This window comes from Pelodiscus sinensis, chromosome 14 (genome assembly GCF_052426305.1).
Source record: "Pelodiscus sinensis isolate ZL-2025 chromosome 14, ASM5242630v1, whole genome shotgun sequence".
Classification (NCBI taxonomy): domain Eukaryota; kingdom Metazoa; phylum Chordata; order Testudines; family Trionychidae; genus Pelodiscus; species Pelodiscus sinensis.
Genome location: NC_143065.1, coordinates 47,372,931 through 47,400,524, shown reverse-complemented (window position 1 = coordinate 47,400,524; position 27,594 = coordinate 47,372,931). Strand labels below are relative to the sequence as shown.

The 27,594-nt window shown below is 51.3% G+C and overlaps 1 protein-coding gene across 3 annotated transcripts in view; it reads left to right on the top strand.

Annotated features, from left to right (window-relative positions):
- Positions 1-27,594, top strand: part of MAP1A (microtubule associated protein 1A) — a 117,191-nt gene that overhangs the window by 65,883 nt on the left and 23,714 nt on the right. For 2 of the 3 annotated variants that reach the window (XM_075916980.2, XM_075916979.2), the window contains 2 exons: positions 24,533-24,615; positions 25,445-25,585. In XM_075916980.2, the coding sequence (XP_075773095.1) occupies positions 24,533-24,615; positions 25,445-25,585 (224 nt within the window). Of the gene's footprint in view, positions 1-1,052; positions 1,239-24,532; positions 24,616-25,444; positions 25,586-27,594 lie in introns of those variants that run through there. The other variant, XM_075916983.2, reaches the window with a different exon arrangement.

Sequence of the window (27,594 nt, the reverse complement as noted above, 5' to 3'; positions counted from 1 at the left end):
TTGCTACTGAGGTATCTAAACTCTCTGCGGGGGCCAGCAGGTCAAAAACATAGAGCCTGGCTCTAGTCTTTGCTACTCAAGCTGGGGATGGGGGGTAACAGGAGGGTGCGGAGCTTGGTTTGGTACCCGGGAGAGGGAGAGTAACAGGAGGGTATAGAGGTGCCTGGCTCCAGGCTTTGTACCCGGGGGAGAGAGGGGTAACAGGAGGGTGCAGAGGTGCCTAGGGTTAGGCTTGGTATCTGGGCTGGGGGCAGGCAGGTAACAGGAGGGTGCCGAGTTGCCTGGTTCCAGCCTTGGTACCCGGGGTGGCTAACAGAAGGGTTCAGAGGTGTCTGGCTCTAGGTTTGGTATCCAGAGGGTAACAGGAGCATGAAGAGGTGCATAGGGCCAAGCTTGGTATCTGGGCTGGGGGCAGGTGGGTAACAGGAGGGTGCAGAGGTGTCTGGCTCCAGCCTTGGTACTCGGGGGGGGGGGTAACAGGAGGGTGCAGAGGTGCCTAGGGCCAAGCTTGGTATCTGGGCTGGGGGCAGGTGGGTAACAGGAGGGTGCAGAGGTGCCTGGCTCCAGCCTTGGTACTCGGGGGGGGGGGGGGTAACAGGAGGGTGCAGAGGTGCCTAGGGCCAAGCTTGGTACCTGGGCTGGGGGCAGGCAGGTAACAGGAGAGTGTGGGGGTGCCTGGCTCCAGCCTTGGTACTCGGGGGGGGGGTAACAGGAGGGTGCAGAGGTGCCTGGCTCCAGCCTTGGTACTCGGGGGGGGAGGTAACAGGAGGGTGCAGAGGTGCCTAGGGCCAAGCTTGGTACCTGGGCTGGGGGCGGGCAGGTAACAGGAGAGTGTGGGGGTGCCTGGCTCCAGCCTTGGTACTGGGGTGTGGGGGTGCCTGGCTCAGTACCCAGGTAGGTAACAGGAGGGTGCAGAGGTGCCTGGTGCCTGGGGAGGGGAAGTAACAGGAATCTTCTTGCAGTGATTGTGCTCTGGTCCCAAGACTCTGATGGGGGGGTGTTGCTTGGGGGGGGGCCTAAGGCCAGGCCCCAGAGGAAGGCTCTGGCCAGGAGAGGGTTAAGGCTGCCTGGCGCATTGTTGAGTGGGTGTAGGAGAGAGGCTGGCCAGCTCCTCCCTCGATTTGCATTGACACAGCAGCTGCCTTCTGCCTCCCGGTTGTGCCTCTGCATCTGTGGCTCTCTAGGCATCCTGAGCAGCGGCTGCCACTTCCATGGGCTGCTCATCCCCGGACCCTCTGGTACGTGCAGACTCCTCTTCTTCTCCCTCCCCCCGCCCCCGCGCTCAGCCTGGTGTGAATGGGCTGCGAGTTCATGGAGATGTCCCGCCAGGGGGTGGGGGCCTGTAGAATCCAGAGCGTAGGGATTGGCCTTGTTAGTGGGCTGACACTGCTGGTCTCCCAGCTGGATTGCCGACGGGAGACCAGCATTCCGCACTTCGGGGTGGGGGCTCCTGCTATGGATACTCCGTGGCACACGCAGATCCCCCTTCCCCCACGTCTGCTGGGTCTGATCCCCAAGGGATGGGGTTGCCTGGTTTTCACTCTGCTCTGGCTGAGGGATGGTTGGGCAGTTGGCTGTCGCCCTTCCTGGGCACCTGTGCCGTGATTCCTGGCCCAAGCAGCTTCTCTTCTCTTGGAATCTGCTGCTGCTGAATCAGGCAGGGGATGCTGCAGCCTGTCTGGGCAGAAAAAGACAGTGACGGGAAGGGGGCAGCAGGAGGGGCTAGTTTTTGTAGGGGGCCCTCACCCCTTGCCAGCTGCTTGTGTTCAAGTGCCCCAGGGACAGACACTCTGGATTCTTGGGCTGCTCAGCTGTTCTCTGCACTTGTCTCCCTGGCTCAGACATATTTGGGAGTCAAAATGCAGGGGAGGACCCAAGGAGAAATGCTGAGGGAGGGACTGGAGTGCACTGCACATCAGAGCGTGGGCCAGCGCTGCCTTGCCGGGGTAGTGTGCTGGGGTCGGCAGGGTGTGTCTCAGGCCATCCCGTGGGCCTGGGCCGGTGACTGACAGCGTCTGTAGGGCGCTGGGGTCGGCAGGGTGTGTCTCAGGCCATCCCGTGGGCCTGGGCCGGTGACTGACAGCGTCTGTAGGGCGCTGGGGTCGGCAGGGTGTGTCTCAGGCCATCCCGTGGGCCTGGGCCGGTGACTGACAGCGTCTGTAGGGCGCTGGGGTCGGCAGGGTGTGTCTCAGGCCATCCCGTGGGCCTGGGCCGGTGACTGACAGCATCTGTAGGGCGCTGGGGTCGGCAGGGTGTGTCTCAGGCCATCCCATGGGCCTGGGCCGGTGACTGACAGCGTCTGTAGGGCGCTGGGGTCGGCAGGGTGTGTCTCAGGCCATCCCGTGGGCCTGGGCCGGTGACTGACAGCGTCTGTAGGGCGCTGGGGTCGGCAGGGTGTGTCTCAGGCCATCCCGTGGGCCTGGGCCGGTGACTGACAGCATCTGTAGGGCGCTGGGGTCGGCAGGGTGTGTCTCAGGCCATCCCGTGGGCCTGGGCCGGTGACTGACAGCATCTGTAGGGCGCTGGGGTCGGCAGGGTGTGTCTCAGGCCATCCCGTGGGCCTGGGCCGGTGACTGACAGCATCTGTAGGGCGCTGGGGTCGGCAGGGTGTGTCTCAGGCCATCCCGTGGGCCTGGGCCGGTGACTGACAGCGTCTGTAGGGCGCTAGGGTCGGCAGGGTGTGTCTCAGGCCATCCCATGGGCCTGGGCCGGTGACTGACAGCGTCTGTAGGGCGCTGGGGTCGGCAGGGTGTGTCTCAGGCCATCCCGTGGGCCTGGGCCGGTGACTGACAGCGTCTGTAGGGCGCTAGGGTCGGCAGGGTGTGTCTCAGGCCATCCCGTGGGCCTGGGCCGGTGACTGACAGCGTCTGTAGGGCGCTGGGGTCGGCAGGGTGTGTCTCAGGCCATCCCGTGGGCCTGGGCCGGTGACTGACAGCGTCTGTAGGGCGCTGGGGTCGGCAGGGTGTGTCTCAGGCCATCCCGTGGGCCTGGGCCAGTGACTGACAGCGTCTGTAGGGCGCTGGGGTCGGCAGGGTGTGTCTCAGGCCATCCCGTGGGCCTGGGCCAGTGACTGACAGCGTCTGTAGGGCGCTAGGGTCAGCAGGGTGTGTCTCAGGCCATCCCATGGGCCTGGGCCGGTGACTGACAGCGTCTGTAGGGCGCTGATTCTGGAATGAGGCTCATTGGGAAGGGGGTGGGAGTGTTAAAGGGGAATGCAATGCTGCTCAGAGGCTGCAGCTGAAGGCCTCCTTAGCTTGCTCTCTAACCCGCAGCTGTGTTTTTGCATTCACTAAGTCTGGCTTGGAGCTCCTCACTTATTCTTCCACTGCTGCAGGAAGCCAGAAAGCATCTAACTCTTGCCGTGGGGGGAGGAAAGGGGGAAGCTGCTTGTGAAACGTACCGGTGAGGCACCAGACAGAGGAATGCAGTGGCTGGGTGGGCAAGTTGATGTTCCTGTTCTTTCTCACCGCACAAACGGGGTGACCCGTAGCCAGGCTGAGGAGTGGAGAGGGTCAGCTCCTTGGCTGTGAGGAGAGCGAAGCACTTGTGTCCTTGGCCGTGCCTTCCCTTTCGCACAGACAGGCCAAACCCCTCCCTTGGCATGCAGCACCTGTCCTGGATTCCCAAGGTGGAAGGGCAGCGCAGTGGATGGCTCTAGTTTCCCTGTGCGTGTCCAGAGCCACCCGCCACCCACTGATCTATTGTTCCAGGCAGTAAACCGGGTGAGCCCCACTGCCCAGGAACTTTTCTCCTGGTCTGGACAGAAGCAGCAGAAAAGGGCAGGGCCGGGCAGGCTTCTGGCCCTGCGAACACTGGCCAGAGGCAGCCGTTGTGGAGTTAGTGTAAGGAGGGAGATGCAAACCCTGCTCAGCAGTGATGGAGCAATTGTAAGTCTGGTGAAGCCAACAAAAGACTTCTTAATGAAGTGGGGGAGGGGAAGCAGGGCGCCGGGCTGGGCTGATCAGGCTGGAAGTGGGAAGGGGGAGGAGGGAAGGAGACACAGTTCTCACACCGCCAGGAGGCTGGAGGGGAGGAGCTGGCTGCTGCACACTCACTCACACGCGCACACACACACATGCACTGCGGCAAATTCTGCAGCTGGTGCCTGCTGGCTCCTGACTGCAGACAAGACAGGCTCTCTGCTTCAGACTCTGATCTCAGGGGCAGGGCTTCAGCCCCTCCTAAACAGGATCAATCCCACCGGGAAGCCCCCAGTCCAGGCAGACCCAGCTCCCACCTTCTGGCTGTTAGGGGTCCCTCATACTGCAAGGCAGCTGGTGCTGCTCCTCTCACTGCCCCACAGGTGCAGGTCAGCTGGCTGCTCCTCCTCTCCCACAGACTTATTGCGCATACAGGGTCCTTTGGCCTGCCCCTTGAAGAGATGACACGGCTTGGCACCCCTGGGCCCCATTTAGTCTGTCCGGGCACAGGTGGGTTTGGAGCTGTTCCTTCCAGGCCAACCTTGTCCATGAAAAGCATTTCCTGAGCTGAGGTGGGCAGAGCACAGCTCCGTTTGCCTCTCTTCCCCTGGCCAGCGCCATAGCTCGGCACTAGCAGGAGTCTGTCTCCGTAGCAGGTGAGGGGCACGGGGGTGCAGCTAGTGCAGGCACAGGGAATACGGGTAGTGAGTGGCCAGTCAGGCAGGTAAAGGCAAGGAAGTGGGTGTCCACCAGACACACCCCTGGGGTTGGTCTAATGGGCTGGAGGGGGCAGAGTGAATATGGGCCTAAGGCAGGGGTGTCCAAACTTTTTTCAAAGAGGGCCAGATTTGATGAAGTGAACATGCGTGAGGGCCGACCATTTTGCCTGACATTCTTTGAACCATTAAAATTAAATGCAAATTAACTATTTTATGCAAAGTTTATTGCAAACGGCATACTTTTCATTTCGTCACATGGATGACAAATCTAAACAGGTGTTAAATCACTCTGCCTTTCATATCTGAAGGCCAGATGAAAAAAAAAATCCAGGAAGCTGAAATATATGTCAGGAACATTGTAAAGTACATTACATATTATTGGTAATAAAGGTTGTCTGTCAACTTTTAAGTTCAAAAAATATGAACAGGAACATAACACCAAGTATAATGTTGTGTCCAAATGTATTTATAACTGATTTAGACCAACTGACATTAACTGAGATTTTACAATGTATTCATCTCAATACATATGGATTCGTTGGGGGCCATAAAAAATAGATATTGCCAAATTACCCGGGGGGCCGTATTAAACCGGAACACAGGCCGCAATTGGCCCACGGGCCGGACTTTGGACATGCCTGGCCTAAGGGCTCTGGGCAGGGGGGCTGCACAGGAGGCAGATGTAGAATTCAGCTGGGATTTTTCAGGCACCAAGTCTCCACAGGAGTCAGAGGGAGGTAGCCTTGTTAGTCTGGTCTTGCTAAAACAAAAGGAAAAACTATGGAGCACTTTAAAGACTAACAGGATGGTTTAATAGGCGATGAGCTTCTGAGGAAGCGGGTCTGGCCCACGAAAGCTCATCACCTTGTTAGTCTCCACAGGAGTCAGCCTTTGTGCATGGAGTCTTCCCGCCGGGGGCCGCTCAGGAGCGCTGTGTCTCACAGAAGGATAGGAAAACGCGAGTAAAGAAAAAAGACCCCGTAACGCACCTGTCTGGAAACGTCAAGAGGGGACTCTGCTGGGCGCCTGCCTTGGGATGGTCACAGGGTTCTTAGTGTGGGAAGGGCCTGGGCCGTAAGGCTGAGCAGCGAGGGGAGAGGCTGCCTGGGGGATGGGCTGTGGGGAATATGGCTTGTGGGGCAGTGTGTGTAGACTCAGCAGAGGAGTGAGCTGAGTGACTGCGAGTGTCTCTGGGGAGGGTTTGTTGGGATGGGAATTCCCCTCCACTGTTAATTTCAAAGAGCGTTAAACAAAAGCTGCAGTTGGATTGGTTTCTATCTTGCCCTGAATTCCAGCCCATGCTGGGAACCTGGGGGAGGCCCCAGGATATTTGGTTTCCCACTCTGTGCCCAGTTTCTCTCTGCCTCGCCTTTGAGCTGCTGCGTGAATTCTCGGGATTCCTCCCACCAACACACAGGCTTTGCCTCTCAGTGGAGTCCGCGCGACCTCCTCCTTTAACTCATTACTGCAGCGTGGCTGGGCTCCCGCGGGAGGCCTCATTGCCCCACAAGGTTTATTGCTCCAGCCTACAGTTTGTGCCCAGCTCTTCAGCAACCTTGGGCCTGCTCAGTGCCCCTGGAACTGGCCTGTAAATCTGGCTGGGCCCATCTCTCACATGGGCTTTTCCAAAGCAGCCGAGTGACTCGGGGTAGCACGAGTCCCTGTGACTTTCGATGGATCACGTGCTCCAAAATCTTTTGTGAGACCCACTAACATCAGAGGCCTGTTTCTGGCCTTTGCTTCAGAGGGAAGATGCTGGAGAAGGCCCTAGGGTGATTCTGTAGTGGCACCAAAGACAGGCATTTCAGCCTGTCTCCTATCAGCTCTACCTGAGCACAGAATAAGCCCAGCGAGGAGGGGTCTAGCCACTCTAGAGGGCTGAGGGGAAGCCAGAGTCTGTGGCTAGCTCCGGTTATCTGGCTTGTGGGCTCATGTTTAATAAGGTTTCTCAGTTTAGCAAATAGTTTTTGTTAAAGCTATTTACCTAGCACAAACCAGACTGTCTTGTGGCCACATTTCCTCGGGGCAGGATAACGGTCCAGCTCACGGTAAGGTGGACGTTACCAGTATTAAATAAAGCGATGCCGTAACACACTTCACAAGCTGAATTCTGATCTCAGGATAGCAAGGTTATCCAGCACTGCCGTCAGTGATGCACGATGAGTTTGCAGTTTCTGGTACATTTCCTTGAGCAGCTGGTTCCTGTATCTAGGCACGGCTGCCCCCAGGGACGTTCTCGCTATTCTTTTCAAGGCAGCGATCCAATTTGTGGAGGCCTAGGTCTATTTTTCATAATGTGCATATATAAAAATAGAGCATGCCAGTTAGATCTTGCCTTGCTTTTCGGTAAGTCGAGGTCATTTGCTAGATCTTGCCTTGCTTTTTGGTAAGTCGAGGCAATTTGCTTCTCCTAGGGTATGTAGATACAGTAGCGTGTAGCTCAAAATACATGATTTGAGCTACGCAAATTGCATAGCTTATTTCGAGAGAGCCCATTTTGAAATTTGGTGCTGTCTGGACAGTGATAATTTCAAAACAGAGCACTATTCCAATGAGTCCCTTAATCCTCATGCAGCGAGCTTTACAGGACGTCGGAATAACAAGCCCGTTATTTCAAATGTATTTCAAAATACCGGGTTTGATGTTAAGACGCACAGAATGCTATAACAGACGTAGCCCTAGTGACCTTGCTACTTCCTAAAAATATTTTGCCTACATTTCCTTTTCACCTGTCCTCTCTGAACTTTCTTTCAAGTATCTGGATGCAAGTCCCTCGGCCCCACCTGTGTCAGATGGGATCCAACAGGATTCTTCAAGGGTTAAGAACTAGAACTGAATAGCCCATTGCATCTTTATTTTGTATGTTGCTTGGCTGGTGTCTGAGCCTGTCCTAAGACACTTGTGGGACCAGTCTCTAGAAGGAGAAGCCAATAACGACAGCCTGGTTAGCTGTGTTCCTGGAGGCCTTCGGAAATGGCTTCTTATGGGGAAGCTTGATTAGAAATGGGAGTCCCGTCTGGAGCTTAGGCGCAAGAGATTGATTCAGACAAAGGAAGAACGCAAGAGTGCGCTTGCTGACTCAGTGATTGACATTCACCTGGAGCCCTGGGCTAGGTACGCATGGGTGGCTAGCAGATGAGTCCTGCTCTGGGCAATGAGGAAGCAGTAGGACAATGAGGTGGCTGGAGAGTCGATAGGCAGAGTGCCATCTAATGGCCATGAGTCCTCACATAGAAGAGTAACAAGTGGGGACCCCTTGCCCAGGGCTGAGACCCAATGCAATTTATACCCCATTGAAGCCTCTTTCAAAGTAGAGCTCTAGGGTTACAAGCAATCCAAGTTCAGATGGAGCCTTCGCCCCATGCAGGAAGGTTTGGAGAGGCTAGGGGGCATGAGTACACTTCAGTGGATTATGCCTCTGAGGTCAGGAAATGTGAAGTTTGGTATGCAAAGAAATTCACCTAAATGACAGAGTCTTCATTCAGAGAAAGGGAGGGTGATGGTGGAGCAATGCCAGGAAGTTTGGGAGTCCAGGTCACAGTATCTGCCTATAGCATGGTACTGAACCTCTGTCTAAAGAGTAACTCTCCCCGGGGTCTGCCTGAGGGGGAAGCCTCTGTCTGCCACTAAGCAGTTATAAAATCATAGAACACTAGGCCTGGAAGGGACCTTGAGAGGCCATCAAGTCCAGTCCCCTGCCCTCATGGCAGGACTCAGTACTGACTACACCCGTGGTCCCCAACACGGTGCCCACGGGCACCATGGCATTTGTGCGCCCACGCCGGCGTTTTAAAACTACTCACATTCACCCCTGCGAGGGAGCCCAACGCAGCGCTTCAGTAGCCAGAGCAAACCCCACGCTGGTCGGGTCCGGCTGCGAGGCAGCAACAGCCCCCCTCCCGCCAAAAAGCCGTGAGGCCCTTTGTGGTGCAGGAGCTGTGAGCTGGCAGGGGAGGGTCCCTCGTGGCCGCTTTCACTCCCCCCGCACAAGCCCATTGGCTGGACCTGGACAGTGGCAGCTGCGGGAACCCACCAATCCCCCCCCAGCACATGGCCAGGCAGGTCCTGTGGGAGAAACAGGAGAGCAGCGCGTCTCGCTGGTAAGTGTCCGGCCCCCCAGCTACTCCCACTCCGATATCTTCACCCACAGAACTCTCCTCCCAGACCCTGTACCCCAATCCCCTGCCCTGAGGGGCAATCCAAACCCCTGGCCTGACACCCTCCCCCCCTCAGTAAAATGTCTGGTATTTTCAGTTTCTCAGCTGAAACTTGGGACATTCTTCCCCTGCCATGTGGAAGGGAGTGTGACATTTAAAGGTGCCGTGGTTTTTTTGGGGGGAGGAGGGTGCTTTTTTTGCTCAAAATTTGACATCCCCCCCTTTTTATTAATGCAGAATTTTAAAAAAATGAATTACAATATACTTAAAATAAAAATTATCCAACTAAATTAAGTTTCTATCAAATTTACCCAATTTACATTTAATATGAAAATAGCCTTCAATTTCACATTTGACGCCTTTTTTTGTTGGCACCTGCCACACTCTTCTGAAAACATGAATGTGCTATTGGCCACAAAAAGGTTGGGGACCACTGGTATAGACCATCCCCGATAGACATTTATCTAACCTGCTCTTAAATATCTCCAGAGATGGCGATTCCACAACCTCCCTGGGCAATTTATTCCAGTGTGTAACCACCCTGACAGTTAGGAAGTTTTTCCTAATGTCCAACCTAAACCTCCCTTGCTGCAGTTTATGCCCATTGCTTCTTGTTCTATTCTCAAAGGCCAGGAAGAACAAGTTTTCTCCCTCCTCCTTATGACACCCTTTTAGATACCTGAAAATGGCTATCATTTTCCCCCTCAGTCTTCTCTTTTCCAAACTAAACAAGCCCAGTTCTTTCAGTCTTCCTTCATAGGTCATATTCTCTAGACCTTTAATCATTCTTGTTGCTCTTCTCTGGACCCTTTCCAATTTCTCCACATCTTTCTTGAAATGCAGTACCCAGAACTAGACACAATACTTCAACTGAGGCCTAATCAGCGCAGAGTAGAGCAGAAGAATAACTTAAGTCTTACATGGTGTCAAGTATCAGAGGGGTAGCCGTGTTAGTCTGAATCTGCAAAAGCGACGAGGAGTCCTGTGGCACCTTATAGACTAACTGAAGTGTAGGAGCATAAGCTTTCGTGGGCAAAGACCCACTTCGTCAGATGCATGTAGTGGAAATTTCCAGAGGCAGGAATAAATATGCAGGCCAGGATCAGGCTGGAGATGACGAGGCCCACTTCTAGCAGCTGATCTGGAGGTGTGAATTCCAGGAGAGCAGAAGCTGCTTTTGTAGTTAGCAAGCCATTCACAGTCTTTGTTTAATACAGAGTTGATTGTGTCAAACTTAAAGATGAACTGTAGCTCAGCAGTTTCTCTTTGAAGTCTGGTCCTGAAGTTTTTTGCTGCAGGATGGCTACTTTTAGATCTGCAATTGTGTGTCCAGAAAGATTGAAGTGTTCCCCTACAGGTTTTTGTATGTTGCCATTCCTAATATCAGATTTGTGTCCATTGATTCTTTTACGTGGGGACTGTCCTGTTTGGCCGATGTATATAGCAGTGGGGCATTGTTGGCACATGATGGCATATATTACGTTGGTGGATGTGCAGGAGAATGTACCAGTGACAGTATGGCTGATCTGGTTAGGTCCTGTGATGGTGTTGCTGGTGTATATATTCTCACCAGCAACTACACACCGCACCATAATAACTCGAACTCAGGAACCAATCCTTGCAACAAACCTCGGTTCCAACTCTGCCCACATATATACACCAGCAACACCATCACAGGACCTAACCAGATCAGCCATACTGTCACTGGTACATTCTCCTACACATCCACCAACGTAATATATGCCATCATGTGCCAACAATGCCCCACTGCTATATACATCGGCCAAACAGGACAGTCCCCACGTAAAAGAATCAATGGACACAAATCTGATATTAGGAATGGCAACATACAAAAACCTGTAGGGGAACACTTCAATCTTTCTGGACACACAATTGCAGATCTAAAAGTAGCCATCCTGCAGCAAAAAAACTTCAGGACCAGACTTCAAAGAGAAACTGCTGAGCTACAGTTCATCTTTAAGTTTGACACAATCAACTCTGTATTAAACAAAGACTGTGAATGGCTTGCTAACTACAAAAGCAGCTTCTGCTCTCTTGGAATTCACACCTCCAGATCAGCTGCTAGAAGTGGGCCTCGTCATCTCCAGCCTGATCCTGGCCTGCATATTTATTCCTGCCTCTGGAAATTTCCACTACATGCATCTGATGAAGTGGGTCTTTGCCCACGAAAGCTTATGCTCCTACACTTCAGTTAGTCTATAAGGTGCCACAGGACTCCTCGTCGCTTTTTAAGTCTTGCTCACAACACTCCTGTTAATGCATCCTAGAATCATGTTGGCTTTTTTTGCAACGGTGTCACACTGTTGACTCATATTTAGCTTGTGGTCCACTATAACCCCTAGATCCCTTTCTGCCGTATTCCTTCCTAGACAGTTGCTTCCCATTCTGTATGTGTGAAACGTATTGTTCCTTCCTAAGTGGAGCACTTTGCATTTGTCCTTATTAAACTTCATCCTGTTTACCTGAGACCATTTCTCCAATTTGTCCAGATCATTTTGAATGATGACCCTATCCTCCAAAGCAGTTGCAACCCCTCCCAGCTTGGTATAATCTGCAAACTTAATAAGCGTATTCTCTATGCAGATATCTAAATAGTTGATGAAGATATTGAACAGAACCGGTCCCAAAACAGATCCCTGCGGAACCCCACTTGTTATACCTTTCCAGCAGGATTGTGAACCATTAATAACAACTCTCTGAGTACTTTTATACAGCCAGTTATGCACCCAGCTTATAGTAGTCCCATCTAAATTGTATTTGCCTAGTTTATTGATAAGAATATTATGCAAAACCGTATCAAATGCCTTACTAAAGTCTAAGTATGCCACGTCCACCACTTCTCCCTTATCCACAAAACTCGTTATCCTATCAAAGAAAGCTATCAGATTAGTTTGACATGATTTGTTCTTTACAAATCCATGCTGGCTGTTCCCTATCACCTTATTGTCTTCCAAGTGTTTGCAGATGAATTCCTTAATTACTTGCTCCATTATCTTTCCTGGTACAGAAGTTAAACTGCCTGGTTTGTAGTTTCCTAGGTTGTTTTTATTTCCTTTTTCATAGATGGGCACTATATTTGCCCTCTTCCAATCTTCTGGAATCTCTCCTGTCTTCCATAATTTTCCAAAGATGATGGCTAAAGGCTCAGATATCTCCTCTATCAGCTCCTTGAGTATCCTGGGATACATTTCATCAGGCCCTGCTGACTTGCAGACATCTAACTTTTCTAAGTGATTTTTAACTTGTCCTTTTTAAATTTTATCTTCTAAACCTACCCCCTTCCGACTAGCATTCACTATGTTAGGCATTCCTTTTTCAGACTTCTCGGTGAAGACCAAAACAAAGAAGTCATTAAGCATCTCTGCCATTTCCAAGTTTCCTGTTACTGTTTCTCCTTCCTCACTGAGCAGTGGGCCTACCCTGTCCTTGGTCTTCCTCTTGCTTCTAATATATTTATAGAATGTCGTCTTGTTTCCCTTTATGCCTGTAGCTAGTTTGAGCACGTTTTGTGCCACTGCCTTTCTAATCTTGCCCCTGCATTCCTGTATTGTTTGCTTATATTCATCCCTTGTAATTTGTCCTAGTTTCCATTTTTTATATGACTCCTTTTTATTTTTAGATCATGCAAGATCTCCTGGTTGATCCAAGATGGTCTTTTGCCATATTTTCTATCTTTCTGATGCAGCGGAATAGCTTGCTTTTGGGCCCTTAATAATGTCCCTCTGAAAAACTGCCAACGCTCTTCAGTTGTTTTTCCCCTTAGTCTTGCCTTCCCATGGAACCTTACCTACCAGCTCTCTGAGCTTACCAAAATCTGCCTTCCTGAAATCTATTGTCTCTATTTTGCTGTTCTCCCTTCATGATTCTAAGGAATGATAGAACTCTGATTTCATGATCACTTTCACCCAACCTGCCTTCCACTTTCAAATTCAGTTCCTCCCTTTTTGTCAAAATCAAATCTAGAACAGCTTCCCCCCAGTAGCTTTTTCAGCCTTCTGAAATAAAAAATCGTCTCCAGTGCAGTCCAAGAACTTTTTGTGTAGTCTGTGCCTCGCTGTGTTAGTTTCCCAACATATATCTGGATAGTTGAAGTCCCCCATTACCACCAAATCCTGCGCTTTGGATGCTTCTCTGCCACGCTCCAGGCCAGGGCTTGCAGAATGATCCTAGCACCTGACTGAAAAACAAAGCCAGCAGAGCCCTGAGCTCTCTCCCCATGTGTTGTTCGCTTCAGGCTCTTATGCAGGGCCCGCTGCAATGTTGCTGAGCTCTAGGGTGGCTGGTTGTGCCCAGTACTGTGCTACTCTATGCTGCCTGTGCACAGTTGCTCCTTATTATGGTGTTTCTTTGGTGTAAATTCACCAGTATTGAAATCTGGGGATGACATCAAACCTGGAGGAAGAAACAGTCTTCTGCCACCTGGTTTCCACTCACTCGATCTGTGTGGGACCCAATAGGGAAGGACAGAGTGTGGGTCACCCGTTGGTCCATCCGCCTCTCCAGGATATGGTGGCAGCCATGTGGTGAGCGGATCTAAGATGAGGCTAGGTTTGAGTGCTGACTAATGCGGGGGGGGGGGGTCAGAGGGTATGAAGAAAGTGGGTCCATCTGTTGTGAAGGGAGGGCTGGCCTTATGAGCTCAGTGTGGGGAACGGGGATGTACAGGCAGTCCCTGAGTTACATGGATCCGACTTACATCGGATCCCTACTTACAAACGGGGTGAGGCAACCCCGCACTAGCTGCTTCCCCCCAGCAGACCAGGGAGATGCGAAGCTAGCGCCCCCCCCAGCAGACCAGGGAGACGCAAAGCTAGCGCCCCCCCCCCCAGCAGACCAGGGAGACGCGAAGCTAGCGCCCCCCCCCACCCAGCAGACCAGGGAGACGCGGAGTGGCTTTTCTCAGCAGACACCTCAGCTTGAGAATAAAGGACTGAGGGAAGTGAGGTGTGGGAGAATAAAACTGAGCTCTGGAGAAATGTTTGGCTAGAGTTTCCCCTACAATATGTACCAGTTCCGACTTACATACAAATTCAACTTAAGAACAAACCTACAGTCCCTATCTTGTACGTAACCTGGGGACTGCCTGTATATGTAGAATGGAGCCTTACACAGATACAACATTTGTATCTGCTTCTGATCCGTGATCTGCAAACGTGGCCTGTGGATGTCCATAGATTTGCAGGGCTGTAGCTCTAACAAGCATCTGCCACCCACAAATGTGGTCCATGGATAGCCACAGATGCTAAGCGGATAGCTGCAGATTTGAGGAGCTGATAAGAGGCATACACTGAGGTGCATTGTCTGCACTGTGATGCAGTGCAAGGTGGGCCTGGGGCACTCCTTTGGTTCTCTCCAGCCAACACATTTGCTATTAGAATAGACACGGGTGACCCAAGTGCGAGGCACACTTGAATAGTGCGAGGCACACTTGGCAGACGTGGGTGAAAGGGAGCCTGCACATCAGGCTGTCAATCAAACTCCAGGAATGCAGACTTGGCAGAGCACTCAGAATGCAGGCATGCAAATCAGAAGGGAGTTGGAAAGAAGGACAGAGGCAGAGGACAGCTGATTTCATGTCCAAGGGAACTCAGCCCTCGTGCTTCTCTTTCCTTCTGCCAGGACTAGTTGATTGGCTTAAGTTTCGATGGGGGTGACATTCTGTGTAGTCAGACATGCAGCAGGATGAGAGGCTTGGCCACAAGGAAAGCTAGCAAGGAGGGAGCAGTATCAGGAAGTATTAACTTCCATGAAAAGGCATCTGAGCAGACCCCAAAAAGCAGATACATCCAGCAGCTGGAGAGGGCTCCTCAGGGACCTTTAACAAAAATACACCTCCTGACACTTGCCAACTGGAGGGACGCTTGGGATGATTTCCCTGCTTCTGATAATCCCTGCTTCTGATAATCATCCTCTCCATTCATACAGCTAAATCATTCCTACAAAAGAGAGCTCATATGTGACAGCCCTAAAGACACAGGAATGCACCAGTTTTCATCAGGTGACAGGTACTGGTATTAAAAGATCCTCAGGGGAGGGTCACATCTTAGTTATTCTACAAGCTTCTCACCCTCTTTTACAGTTCAGATGAAATAGGGTGGATCCTGGGTTGTACCAGCAAAACACTCCGGAGCAAATGTAATAATCCCAGTCATCTACCTCTTTATCAAGAAATGTTGCCCAGTGGTATTGCAACATTTCTTGGTTCTGCTGCTAGTGCTAAGTGTCATTGCTCAAATGCAAAAACAATTATTTTGTTAAACCCCAGGGGCCAGGTTACAGGAGGCTATCTCTGGATTAAGAGGGAAACATTTGTGGGATCCCCTGATTAAAATATTGGCAGCACATCACGGATAAAATTCCACTGAAAAGGAACTCTCTGAGAAGGAGCTAGCGATGGCCAGCGTGATTCCTTCAAAGTCAATAATCTCCTAGCAAGGAACTGACAGTTCTCAGATAGCTGAGTCACCAAAGTGCTTTTTACCATGGTCTAGAGTAGAAAAGTGAGACAGACTAGACAAACAGCAATACAGACTGGCTGTGCCATTTACAGATAAGCAGGGGCTTATCCTGTGACTCCATCAACTCACCTATGTACCGTGCATCAGGTGCATGCCACTGGGAGGTATGAGAATCCCTTGGGCCTTCTGGCTTTGCAGTGTCTTCCTTGGCCCAAACTCGTAATTCCCTGCTCCACCCCTCCAGTCTCTTTCTAGACAGATGCCAATACAGTCATGTCTTTCAATCTGCTCTTGTCCTTGCTGGACCCTGTTGACATTTTCTCCCTTCCCTTGCTCAGCCAGGACAATTTTGACCTCATCCAGTCAGTCGTGTAAGACAGATGCCAGCTGTCCGCCCCCTTTCTCTTTTTGAGAGTCCTGCTCCACACCTGCACCCTGTCTTGCCATTTTTGTCAACTACACTTTGCTCCATGATCCAAGTTTCCCTTTGGCTTCTTTGAAGGTAATGTTGGCAACATACTTTGCCTTGAACTCTAGTCCTCCCACATCCCTACCTGCAGACACCTTTTAAACATTGCTGACTCTACTCCAGAGCTTTGAAATCCTCATCATGGTGTCATTTCTCTTTGTTTTGTGACACTCCTACACGTCCCTTCCCAGGCTCAGTGTGTACAGTGCTACTGCCCGTTTTCTCATTGGACAAAGCACTACCACGTCGCCTCGGTTTAGAAAAGCATTGACTTAGGGGGACTTTAGGGTATGCTTAGTGTGTGCCTGCACTAGGGTCAGATATGTCCTCTCTGCTTGCCCGTGGAATGCTGGTTTCCCACTGAGTCTTTTTGTTTTTTAAACGGTAAGCTCTTGGAGTTAGGGTCTGTTTCTGACCACCTACTTATACAGTACTCTGCTTAGCACCACAACGATACAAACACTTAACAATCCTCATCAAAGCTCTGCAAAGTACCATGCGCTTAATAATAGCCCCTGTTCAGACACCAGTGATGCTCTATTTCTGGATCCAGTGCAAAACTGCCCTCACTTTTAGAACTCTCCATCGTCTTGTTCCCACACATTTCAGAGAGCACCTTCTGCTGCCTGGCTCAGCTCACCTAGCATTGCGCTCTGATCTGCTCTGTCGCTTTTAGCATGAGAGCCTTTCTGGAGAGCCCTCCAACTGGCTCTTGACTGACTGAAGAGATTTCACCTGTGGTTTCCACTCCTTTGTTATTTCTTTCGGTAAACTATTTGTGGACCCCCAAAAAAGATGCTGTACAAAATACAGATGTATTTTAGCAGTTTTAAAACTATGCTCTGCAGATCACTTACTGGTAGGCCACAGACTAATGGCTGGGAACAGCGGTATCCAACTGCTGGATTGCCCAAAAAAGCTAATGCTTTCCTATTGCAATAGAACCTCAGCATTAGAAACAAGCTCCATTCCTGAGGTGCTGTAACTGAAATATGTGTAACTCCAAACAAAACATTATGGACGTTCTTTTCAAAAGTTAAACTGATTTAATGCAGCTTTGAAACTTTAATATGAAGAGAAGTGCTGCTTTTAGGCCTCTTAATTTAAAGGAGACAAGCACAGAAACAGTTTCTTTACTTTGTCAAATCTTTTTATAAACTTTCCATTTATTTTTAGTAGTTTTGTTTACACAGTGCTGTACTGTATTTGCTCTGTGTTTGTGTGTGCCTGTGCCCAGGCACACTGCTGCCTAGTTGCATACTTCTGGTTCCAAATGAGGGGTGTGGTTGACACGTGAGTTTGTAACACTGATGTCTGTAATTCTGAGGTTCTACTACAGGGCTACTCAACACGTGGCCCACAACCAGTTTGTTTGTGGCCCGTGGTGTGGTTTGGGTTGCTATGCATTTTAGTAGTTAAATTCTTGGACTGTCATTGCTCATTAAAAGTGCTATCATATGTGTGGAAATTGGGTAAATATTGCATTTTATTAGTATCAGCAGAACTGACAACTGGGGCCTGCATGTTCTATAGTCTTGCCTTAATTTTTGAATTCATGCCCATGAGTGTAAAAGAAGCTATTTGCATATATTTGCATACATATTTGCATGTATATGTAACCACACTTAAGTTGCAGCCCTCCGCATGTGCTATGAGTATCATTGTGGCTCCCAGGGCTTCCAAAATTGTGTAGCCCTGCTCTACTATATTTGATTTTCCATGTAAACAGTTGCTGTAATTGTCACAGGTAGCTACAATATAATCTCTTTATTAAGCTGTGGTCCAACACTGTGAAGCAGTTTGATGTGCCTTGTCGTAGTCTCTTGATCTGGGGGGAGGTATTTAGTGGTGAACTGCAGGTATCAAATAAGTCCCGCTTTGAATTAATATCTTTATTAGTGATCTGGAATGGAATGTAAACAGTGTTGATTAAATGTACTGATAATAAATGGGGAGGTATTCAGAACAGCCATAAAAGACAGAATAATAATCCAAAGGACCTACAGCGAAAATAATTTTTGGAGGAAAATAACAAAATTCATGGGCAAAGTGCTGCTAATCCAAGCCACACCTGCTCAGTAGGCATGTTAGTGAAGTAGTAACAGGTGAAAGATGTAGGGCACTAGTGCAAAGTGTATAGACACAGATTGGCTTGCAGCCGCCAGCTCCCCTCCCAGTACATTTGGGCCAGGTGTGCTGGGGTGTAATGTCCTGGGCAAGGATGATGTACTGCTTTCTCTGGGGTTTAGCTCCCTCCACCCCAGAAGAGCAACAGACCTAAAAGGGCGGGTTCAGGGTTTCTGGTCTGTAGCATTTGGCCAGACACAGAGAAGAGGGTGAAAAACATGTTCAAGTGTAGAGGGAGGGGAAAGCCAAAGCAGGAAGAATTGTTTGGGGAGGTCCAAGACATGTAAGACATTTATGCTGTGTCTAGACTGCATCCCTTTTCCGTAAAAGGGATGCAAATTAGACACATCGCAATTGCAAATGAAGCAGGGATTTAAATCCCCCTGCTTCATTTGCATAAAAATGGCTGCCGCTTTTTTCCGGCTCGGAGCTTTGCCGGAAAAAAGCGCCAGTCTAGACGCGGATCTTTCGGAAAATAAAGCCTTTTCTGAAAGATCCCTTATCCCTTATTTTCCGAAAGATCCGCGTCTAGACTGGCGCTTTTTTCCAGCAAAGCTGTGAGCTGGAAAAAAAGCGGCAGCCATTTTTATGCAAATGAAGCGGGGGGATTTAAATCCCCGCTTCATTTGCAATTGCGATGTGTCTAATTTGCATCCGTTTTACAGAAAAGGGATGCAGTCTAGACACAGCCTTAGGGTTTCCTGCAATAGCCTGGCGGTGAAAAGGACCCGATGGAAGGCCATTGCATTTTACATTTTCCTACCTGTAGGGATGACAGAAGTTCCCTTCCTTTCTCTCACACTTGCTCTGTGAGCTCTTTGGGGCATCGTGTATCCATGTCTGTATCCTTGTCAGAGTCCCACCACTTGAAAACCTGGGGCTCAGGCTTGGAGAACTAACCACATTGAACAATCCCACCCTGCCCCAGTAGGGTTGAGCTAAATGCATTGTGGTAGCACTCAGCCACCTCTCTCAGCCCGCGACCTGTGTGGTCTGTGAGTACCGAGGGTTCTTCAAGAGGAAACATGGGGGAAGCAGCTCCCTCCAAGCCTGTCCAGAAGCCACACGTGAGAAGTGTCTGCTGCAGCAGAGAACAGATTCTAGAAGCAGCTGCAGCTCAGTGGGGGTGTGAATGATGCTTGTGCATGTGTGTTCACACACGCCTTGGGCTTCTTCCTGTAACTATTCATATCTTCACCGTGCAAGTCGCCCTGGTGTCTGAGACCCATAGCACTGGTGGTGCAGCCAGTGCGCGTCTTACGTTGTCTTGGAAGCGGAACTCACAGGCTGGCTGCTGCCCACGGGCCATGTGTATCCCTAGACATAAGGGAACCAGAGACTGGGCAACAGACCTTAAGCCCCTTTCCCGGGGCCTGGTTTCCTATTTAGGGTGGGGGATGGAGCTTGAGCTGTGGGCGGGAGCCTTCTCACAGCCGGATTCCTGGAAGTGCAGTTGGAGGATGGGCCAGCGGCCCAGGCTGGGGTTGCAGCCAGCACTGTGCACATTCCCATTTCTCTTGCAAAGGCCAAAGGGTAGGCAGAGGTTCCTGTTTGTTTTCTCTGAGGGCTGTGCAGTGGCGGAGTTACTGCTGCTTGCACAGACACTGCTCGCCAGCTAGCTCCCACTGCCAAAACAGCGCTCAGTGTTGCTAATGGAAGGGGCCTGCCTGCGATCTTGCCTTTCTGGACTCCACAGCGGGCCCCAGGCTCAGCCCCCTCCCCTCAGACCCCTCCAACCCCACAGCAGGCCCCAGTCCCCCTCAGACCCCTACAGCAGGCCCCAGGCTCAGCCCCCCTTCCTTCAGCCCCTACAATCCTACGGCAGGCCCCAGCCCCACTCAGACTCCTACAACCCCTCAGCAGGCCCCAGGCTCAGCGCTCCTTTCCTCCCCTCAGACCCCTTGAATCCCTACAGCCAGCCCCATCCAAAGCAACATTCTCCCCACAACTCATTACAACCTGCCTGGACTCCTCTCACAGGCCTACTTCTGCCCCTCACTTGTGACTCTGAGCACCCCTGCTGCCTGCCAGCATTGCCCTGTCATGATTGCACATCTGGCCCCTCTACTGCAGAATGGAAACACTCCACGATTGACAATGAGTTACCCTGTGCTACAGGGTGGGGCTCTTCCCCCACTGAACAGACAGGAACCAACACGGACCAGCTAAGTGACTTGCCCAAGTCACATAGGCAGTCTGTGGCAGAGCTGGCCTTGAGTTTGGATCTCCTGAGTATCAGACTAGTACTCTTGCCATTAGGCCATCCTCCCTCTAAGCTCTAAAGATTCAGAATCCCCCATAGGATCATGTTACAGACAGAGATGTACAATCCCGTTTAACTGCTTAACAGTAAACATGTTTAACCGGTTACCTCAGGGGTGGGGAACTTCAAGCCCAGGGGCCGGATGCAGCCCCCAGCTTGCCTGGATCCAGCCCCCAAGGTTCAGCGGGAGAGTGTCTGCTTCCGGGCTGCGAACAGCTCCTCCCGTAACAGAGGCTCGGCCGTGGCTGGGCTGCTGAGTGCTACTGCCACATAGCAAGTAAGCAGCAGAGAGACGAGCCCTGTCAGGGCTGCTTGCAGGGATGTCGTTTGAGCACTGCTGAGAAGCAGCCCGTTGGCTGACTGTCCGCCCTCGTGGGGAGAAAGGAGTAAGGCTGCCGGGGGCCACCTCCCCTTCAACTCCTCAGACGTTCTAGTCACCAGCAGTGCCTGGCCCCACTGTGCAGGCTCCCCTGTTTTCAGCATGAAGTAGGGTTGCCAGCTTTCTAGCATCTGAAACCAGAGCCTGCCTCTTTCCCCAAAGAGCTTGCCCCTGCCCCACCTCTTCCCCAAGGCCCTCCCCGCCCCTGCCTCTTTCCAGGCCCAGCCCATGCTCTGCTTCTTGCCCAAGGCCTTGCTCTTGCCCAGGTTCTCCCTCTGCCCCCAGGTCCTGCCCCTGCCCTGCCTCCCCCCCAGCTCCTGCCCCTACTGTGTTTCTTCCCCCCCAGTCCTGCTCAGTCCTCTCCACTCCCCTTCCTCCCGAGCTGGGGTCCCGCTGCTCTAGGGCTGGGCTGGCACTTTCAGCCTGACATGGAGTCTGCTGCTTGCCTGCCCACAAGGTGCAGGTAGGAGACCACCCCAGCTGACCAGAGGTTTGTGTGGGTTGAGCCTCGTGCTTCCCCCCTGCCATGGAACTGGACTTGTGGTGCCCGCTCAGTCTATCGGACAAGACCCCCTTTTCGACCAGCCTCTCTGTTGGGAAAGCAGACAGCTGGCAGTGAACTCTGCAGAGCAGACTACCAACCGCCATAGCTTTGTTTACCGGTGTCCGGCTGTTCCCCGCTCTGGCACTCGGAGTGCAGAAGGGGCCCACAAGAGACTTTCAAACACCCTGCCACTAAAGGCTTCTGCTCCAGAACGCCCCACAGTCACAGACACCCTGACACTGGGGGTACCGCTGCCATCACCCAAATGCAACCCCCCTTGGAGAGCCCCGGAAGACACACCTGGGAATGCCTTCCTGTGGGTACCCTCAAGCTCTTGCACTGTCCCTCTGGAGAGGGCTTCAAAACAAACGGTCGTTTCTTACCAGCTGACCTGCAGCGTAAGGGCCTGGGCACACAGAGCCTCCAGCCTCGGAGGGCACAGGACTCAGACGGTAGTCTGAGGGGCGATTTTATTAACAAAACAAAGCAGACTTGGTAACGCCTATTTGGCTGCTAGGAGCGCCAGAGCAACTGAAAAGGCAGATTAAAAACGCGGAGAAATGCTTCCCTGGGATTCAGTAGAAAAGTTACAGTGTGTGGGGCAGGGCGAATGGCTGTGCCCTCCTGTCACCACAGCCTGTCTTCGCTGCTTGGGCAGGAGTCGGATGAGCACCAGACTTTCACTCTGTTTGGCTCTGCAGCCACAGCCGTTCACAGTGGGCCTGCTCCTGTCCGCCAGAGTCCAGCCTGAGCCCCTTGGATGGGCGCAAGCTCGGGATGTGGGAGAATCGCCATTCCCTGGCTGCTGGGTTTTCATGGGTGGGGCTTCTTGCCTCCTTCCATTCCACCACCAACTCCCTGTGTGCCACGCTCCCATCCCTGCCTGCACCCCGCCCCATGCCAGGAGATCTGTGTGGCCCCACTCTCCCATCGATCCTGGTCTTCTCTTCGGTCTGGGAGATTCGTTGTTAACCGGGTGGCCATTTTAAACTCTGTTGGGGTGATGAGATGGGCCTGGGAGGCGAAGCTGGAAGGCGTTAACAGCTGCCATCAGCCACTTCTTTGCACCAGTGACAAGTGCAGACATAGCCAGAGTTGCTGGCTCTGCTAAGCAGCCCCCGTTTCCCAGTTTTCACCAAAGTCCCCGGTGCTGTGCCCACTCCTGCGTGATGGAATGGACAAGCTGTGCCGTGCGCAGATGCACACGTGAGTGCTGTTGAGTGGCCCGTAAGACCTTGCTGCACTCCGTATTTCATCTGTGCATGGGCTGCATTACTTGCTGTAGGTACTGGACAAGCCCCCGCTCAGAAGCGGCCACAGACATGGCTGGAGCAGCAAGAGCTGTGGGAAGGGGCTGTCTGTTCTGAAACGTGCTGTCTGGCTGCTCCCTGGGAGGGCAGCCGAGGAGAAAAATCCCAGGTCTCTTCCCTGGGCGTGGCTCAGAATGGGAGGAGCGTGTCTCTTCCCTGCTAGTGCGGCCCATTTTCTTCGGGGTCTGCAGGGACTGGCAGCTGCCCCTGAGAGCTTTGGGGTCTCGTGTGGCTCCGTGGGAGAGCTGCGAGTTTTTGTAACTACTGACCCACCACCATGGGGTGGGAGTGTTGCCCTGGGTCAGAAATTGGCTCTGAGAGGAGGAGTAAACAGCTCCCTTTCATCCTGGCAAAAGGCGCAAGGGAGGCTAATGGGGGACGGGTTCTGTGCTAATTCACCTGCTGCTTAATATAGTGCTTAGATCATCTGGACACAAGGCTGAGCAGGGAGGTTGCAAAGTGTGCACATGGGAAAGGAGGGCGAGAGATGAGTGTGAGGAACATCAGAAGGGGCCTACAATGGCTAATGAAATTCCGGCCTGACAGAGGCAGAGTCGTGTGCACGGAAGGAGCAGTTTGAGCTACTCACAGATGCAGTTAATTTAGATCCGTGTCAGGAGCTCAGCCCAGGGAAAGGACTTGAGCAGCATTTTCGGAAGCTTAATTAGGAATTTTGCTAGTGTGCTGCAGCAGTCACAAATGCAGGCAGAATGTTAGGCCAGTGGGCAGTGATATGTAAAATATTATAATGTCGTTATGTAAATCCACAGGTTGCCCTCACTGAGAATACTGTGTTCTGTGCTGGTCACCCCAGCTGAGAAAGGCTGTAGCAAAAATAGAGGTGTGCAGAGATGGGTGATTATGAACAGGGGCCTGGCAAAACTCACCTAGAAAGAGAGGAAAGATTGGGATTGTTATGTGAGAGGGGACAAGTAGAAGGGGCTGTGATAAAAGTCTACAAACTATGTGCTGCTTTACGGAAGGTAGATCAGGGACATCTCTGCCCCTTTCATGCTACACAAAACAAGGGCAAGTTTAATGAAATGTAAAGGTGGCTGACGTGAAGGTGGTAAAAGGAAGTACTTGGCCACACACCAGACAGCCTCATTGTCGTCGAGTCCAGCGTCTTAACAGAACTCCCAAGAAGGATTTGCCACTTCTGTGAATAACAAGGGCAGTCAGAGTCTGAACAGGAATGCTGAAAAGAGCCGTGAAACGGATGTACCTGCTCCTGCTCCTGGCCCAGGAACTTACAGACCAGCAGTAGCAGAGCCCTGCCCCTGGCAGGCTAGTCCAGGGCTGTCTGCTGCAGCGTTGCTTTCTCTGAAGCAATGGATCTCGACTAAGCCAGCAACAAGGCATGTGGCTCGATGGCCCACTGGTCTGATGCACCCCGTGGCCCTGTGTGCATTCTCCTGGTGCCGGCTGGGCTGTGGGCCCGAGTCCAGTAGGCTTTTGCTAACTGTGTGGAAGAAGGGTGCCTTAATTAGCCTGGGTAAATCCCGCTGAGCTGCGGGAACTTCATCCCACCCGCTAAGCTCAGGAAGGTGCTCTGGGGAGGCTGTGGATTCTGTCACTGGGGGTTTCTGCGGGCACCTTAGACAAGCCCATCAGATGCTCTAGCTAGTACCTAGCCCTGCCTCAGTGTGCTGGGCACTGCCTGCCGGTCCAGTCTCCTCCCGTCTTCATTCTGGAGTAAGTCAGCCTGAGGCAACTTCCTGAGAGTGACAAAAGCCTCCCCTGGAACACTCCCTGTCCCTGGCAAGGGCAAGCACAGCTGCTGCTGCTCCCACTGTTGGCTCTCAAAGCCCCAGAGCAACCAGCTTTGGCTGCCTCCCAAGCTGCTTCCCTGGCAACAGCACTGAACAGAGCTAGCAGCCTGTGCGGGTGCAGAAGGCTCCAGTGCCTGCTGGGTGGGGCAGCCTCCCGGGCACTGGGGAGGAGGCACAGGGGCTACCGTCTGAGGTGGAGCCCCAGGCTGGTTTGGTCTGGTTTGGAAAGGGCATGGCGCTGGCCTGTAAGCAGCCAAGAGTGAAACTTACACACTTGGACACGATGTGAGACCTGGAGCCCCGGAGCCGGGGAAAGGCTGCAGCCAAGTGAAGCTCTGGGGGCAGAGTTGTTGGCAACCCACCAGCGGGCTTTTCCCTCCTGTCTCTCCCTAGGCCAAAGGACCCTTCATCACCGGACTGAGACTCTGGAGACAGTGATCCTGGTGAATCCCAATGTGGACAGCATCATTTCTGAGGTAAGGACCAAGAACGGCCTGTGGCAGCAGGCAGGCGCTGGCACTTTCTGCACGTCCGCCAGGCCTGCTAGCCAAGGCACGAGCATTTCTCACCCCTCATGAGCAGCGTGCCCAGGTCTGGTGTGCAGCCAGCAGCATTCGTTGCAGGCTACGTGCCCAGGGTGCTTACCCAGCAGGAAAAGCCCGGCTTCATCCATTGCCAGAGGTCCCAGGTTCTTCCGGGTCACACGCAGTGCCATGCCACAGTCGCCCTTGGAACCTACGCTGGCTCTTGGGCAGCAAACTCCTGGGAACTGCCTACTTTCTAGAGTGTTTGTGAAGCTCTTCTAGCAGCACAGAGGGAGAGCGTCAGCCCATAAGAGGCAGTGGAGCTGGGTGGGATTCCTGAATGGAGCAAACCTTGCTGCTGGAAACATCTCCAAGCGAGGCTGAGGCTTGGGAGCAAGGAGTGCAAGCTGCTTTGGAGGCAGGGTTTGCAAAGGGCTTCAGGAACTTGTGTACCTAACTCCCTTGTGCCTGTTTGGAAAGCCCAGCCTGGCCTGTAGCTGGGCCAGGCAGGCAGCAGCGATGTCTTTCAGCGCTTCTGCCTCTACAAGCGACCAGCCTGTCTAGAAAAGCCCTGCTTTGAAAAGCAGCTTGTAAATAAGAAATAGCGGGCCTGAGTGCTCAGCGCGACCTAGCACCTCACTGCTCAAGTGCAGGTACTAGAATCTCCCAGCCTGGAGCCTGGTGCTGGCTGAGACTGTGGAATTGTCTCGATAACCATAGAACCCGACAGCCGTAGAACTCCAAACCTGGGTGCTGACAAATGTCTGTCTCACGGTAACAGGTCCGGTCGCTGGTGTGTGATTTGTCTGCCTATAAACTACTGGTCCTGTGTGGGCAGGGCTCAGACCAAGAAGGAGAGCTGACGTTGCAAACTGGGACCTTCACTTATCAGCAATTTGCTGGGATCCTGGCAGATCCAGAGGTGAGTATTGATAGTAATCTGGGGCTTCGCCTCCAGCTGGCAGAGACAGAGGGGCAGGAGGAAACTCCACTTCCAGCTCACAGATGCCCTGGCATGCTGGTCAGAAGCATGGCTCTTGATTCTCCCAGTTCTTGAACTAAATTACTATATGGCCTTGGGCAAGTCATCTAAACTCAGTGGTCAACATTTTCCAAAGTGACTAGTGCTTTGGGAGTGCTTTAATTTTTGTGTGCCCCGTTTGTGACACCTTATAGGTGCCTGATTTCCAAAGGGCAGGTGATCCGGCTTTTCTAAAATTCTGTTCCCTTTAAGGTATCTCAGTTGGGCATCCAGATATTGAAACCACCACGATCATATGCCACCTTGGAAAACATGGCCCTCCATTTTAGTTTACTGTTTATCCAGTGAATGTTTTATATTCTCTTTTTCTCTCTCTAGATTGAGAGTCATTTCGTGTGTGATAAATTTTGAGATTGTTGGATAAATAAAAATGCATGGTGATATTGATTTAACTGTAGTCTAGTTCCTCTCTAAAAGCTCTATTGTTATTTATTCTCATTGCTGCTCAGATAAACTATTTTTGTGTCTTTGACGGTTTCAAGCCCCACCTTAGATATGTCTGGTCTGCTTGCAATATTCACTAAGCACTAGGGCCTACAGTTTCAAAACAGTATGCACATGATTGGAATGTGCTTTTGTGGTAAAGAAACATTCAGCTAGCTGGTTAGGAGGGTAGGTCGACTGGACACAGTCACCATAACTACATGGATAACCCTGGAAATCTGGATTTGAGAGTTTATTTTTCTCAGTGTATTGGCTTTTCCCAATGTGACTGTTTACTTCCATTCTTTCATGGGGCCAGACTGTCAAGACATCAGCAGAATAGGGTCTCTTTAGGCAAAAGAACTCCATGCAAAATAGCACTAGCTCTAAAATTCATCAAATGTAAACAGTTTAATTTTTAGTATGGCTTTAGCCAATATCTTTTGCATTTCTGTATAGTTCTGGGGAAGCCTGAAACCGATACATTTTTATCAGAGGATAGATCGCAGCATTTGTCAAATCAGCAATAGGGTCCTAGCCTTTTGAAACCTGGAGCAGGACAGACAATGAATCAGAGTAGGAAAGAAAATCCCAGGTAACAAGGAACTAATGTTTCAGTAGCTAGCCTGCCCAGGGACAGGGCTCTGCTACTGTGTAAGTTCATGGACCAGGAGCAGGAGCTGGTACATCCGTTTCACGGCTCTTTTCAGCATTCCTGTTCTGACTCTGACTGCCCTTGTTATTCACATAAGTGGCCAATCCTTCTTGGAGTCCTGTAAGATGCTGGACTTGATGACAATGTGGCAGTGAGTCATTAACCATCCCCTTGTTTTGTGTGGCATGAAGGGGGCTGAGACGTTCCTGATCTACCTTCTGTAAAGAAACAGATCGTTTGCATACTTTTATCACAGCCTCTTCTGCTAGGAAACTGGGAAATTACACTGAGAAGAAGATGGGATAATGGCCTACCATTGAGAGTTGCTTTGGAAAGAAGAGCTGAGAGAGAGGCTCTCCAGACCAATAGGCAGGGCCGGCTTTAGGAAGTGCGGGGCCCAATTCGAACCATTTTGGCTTTAGGAAGTGCGGGGCCCAGTTCAAACCCGCCCACCCACCCAGGATTTTTTGTTGAGGAAAAAAAAAAACCACACACACCAAACCACAACCACACACAAATATCTGATCAAAATGTATATCAATATGGTTGAACATTTAAAAAAAAATGCCATCCTTTATTATGCAAAATTTTACACAAAATTAAATCAGTTGCCTTAAGTGTAGGTCAAATATTTTCAATTGCAAACTATCCAATTTTTTCAATAAAGGTTAAAGTTTGATTTTTAAAAAGTTACCTGAGAGCGTTGCAGTTTTCTGCTACATTGATTTACTTTTTAAATAGCAAAAATGGAGTCTTTGTTAAGAAAGTGTCAGTTCTATGGTCAAATTCCAGTCCTTAGTGATTTCAGCAC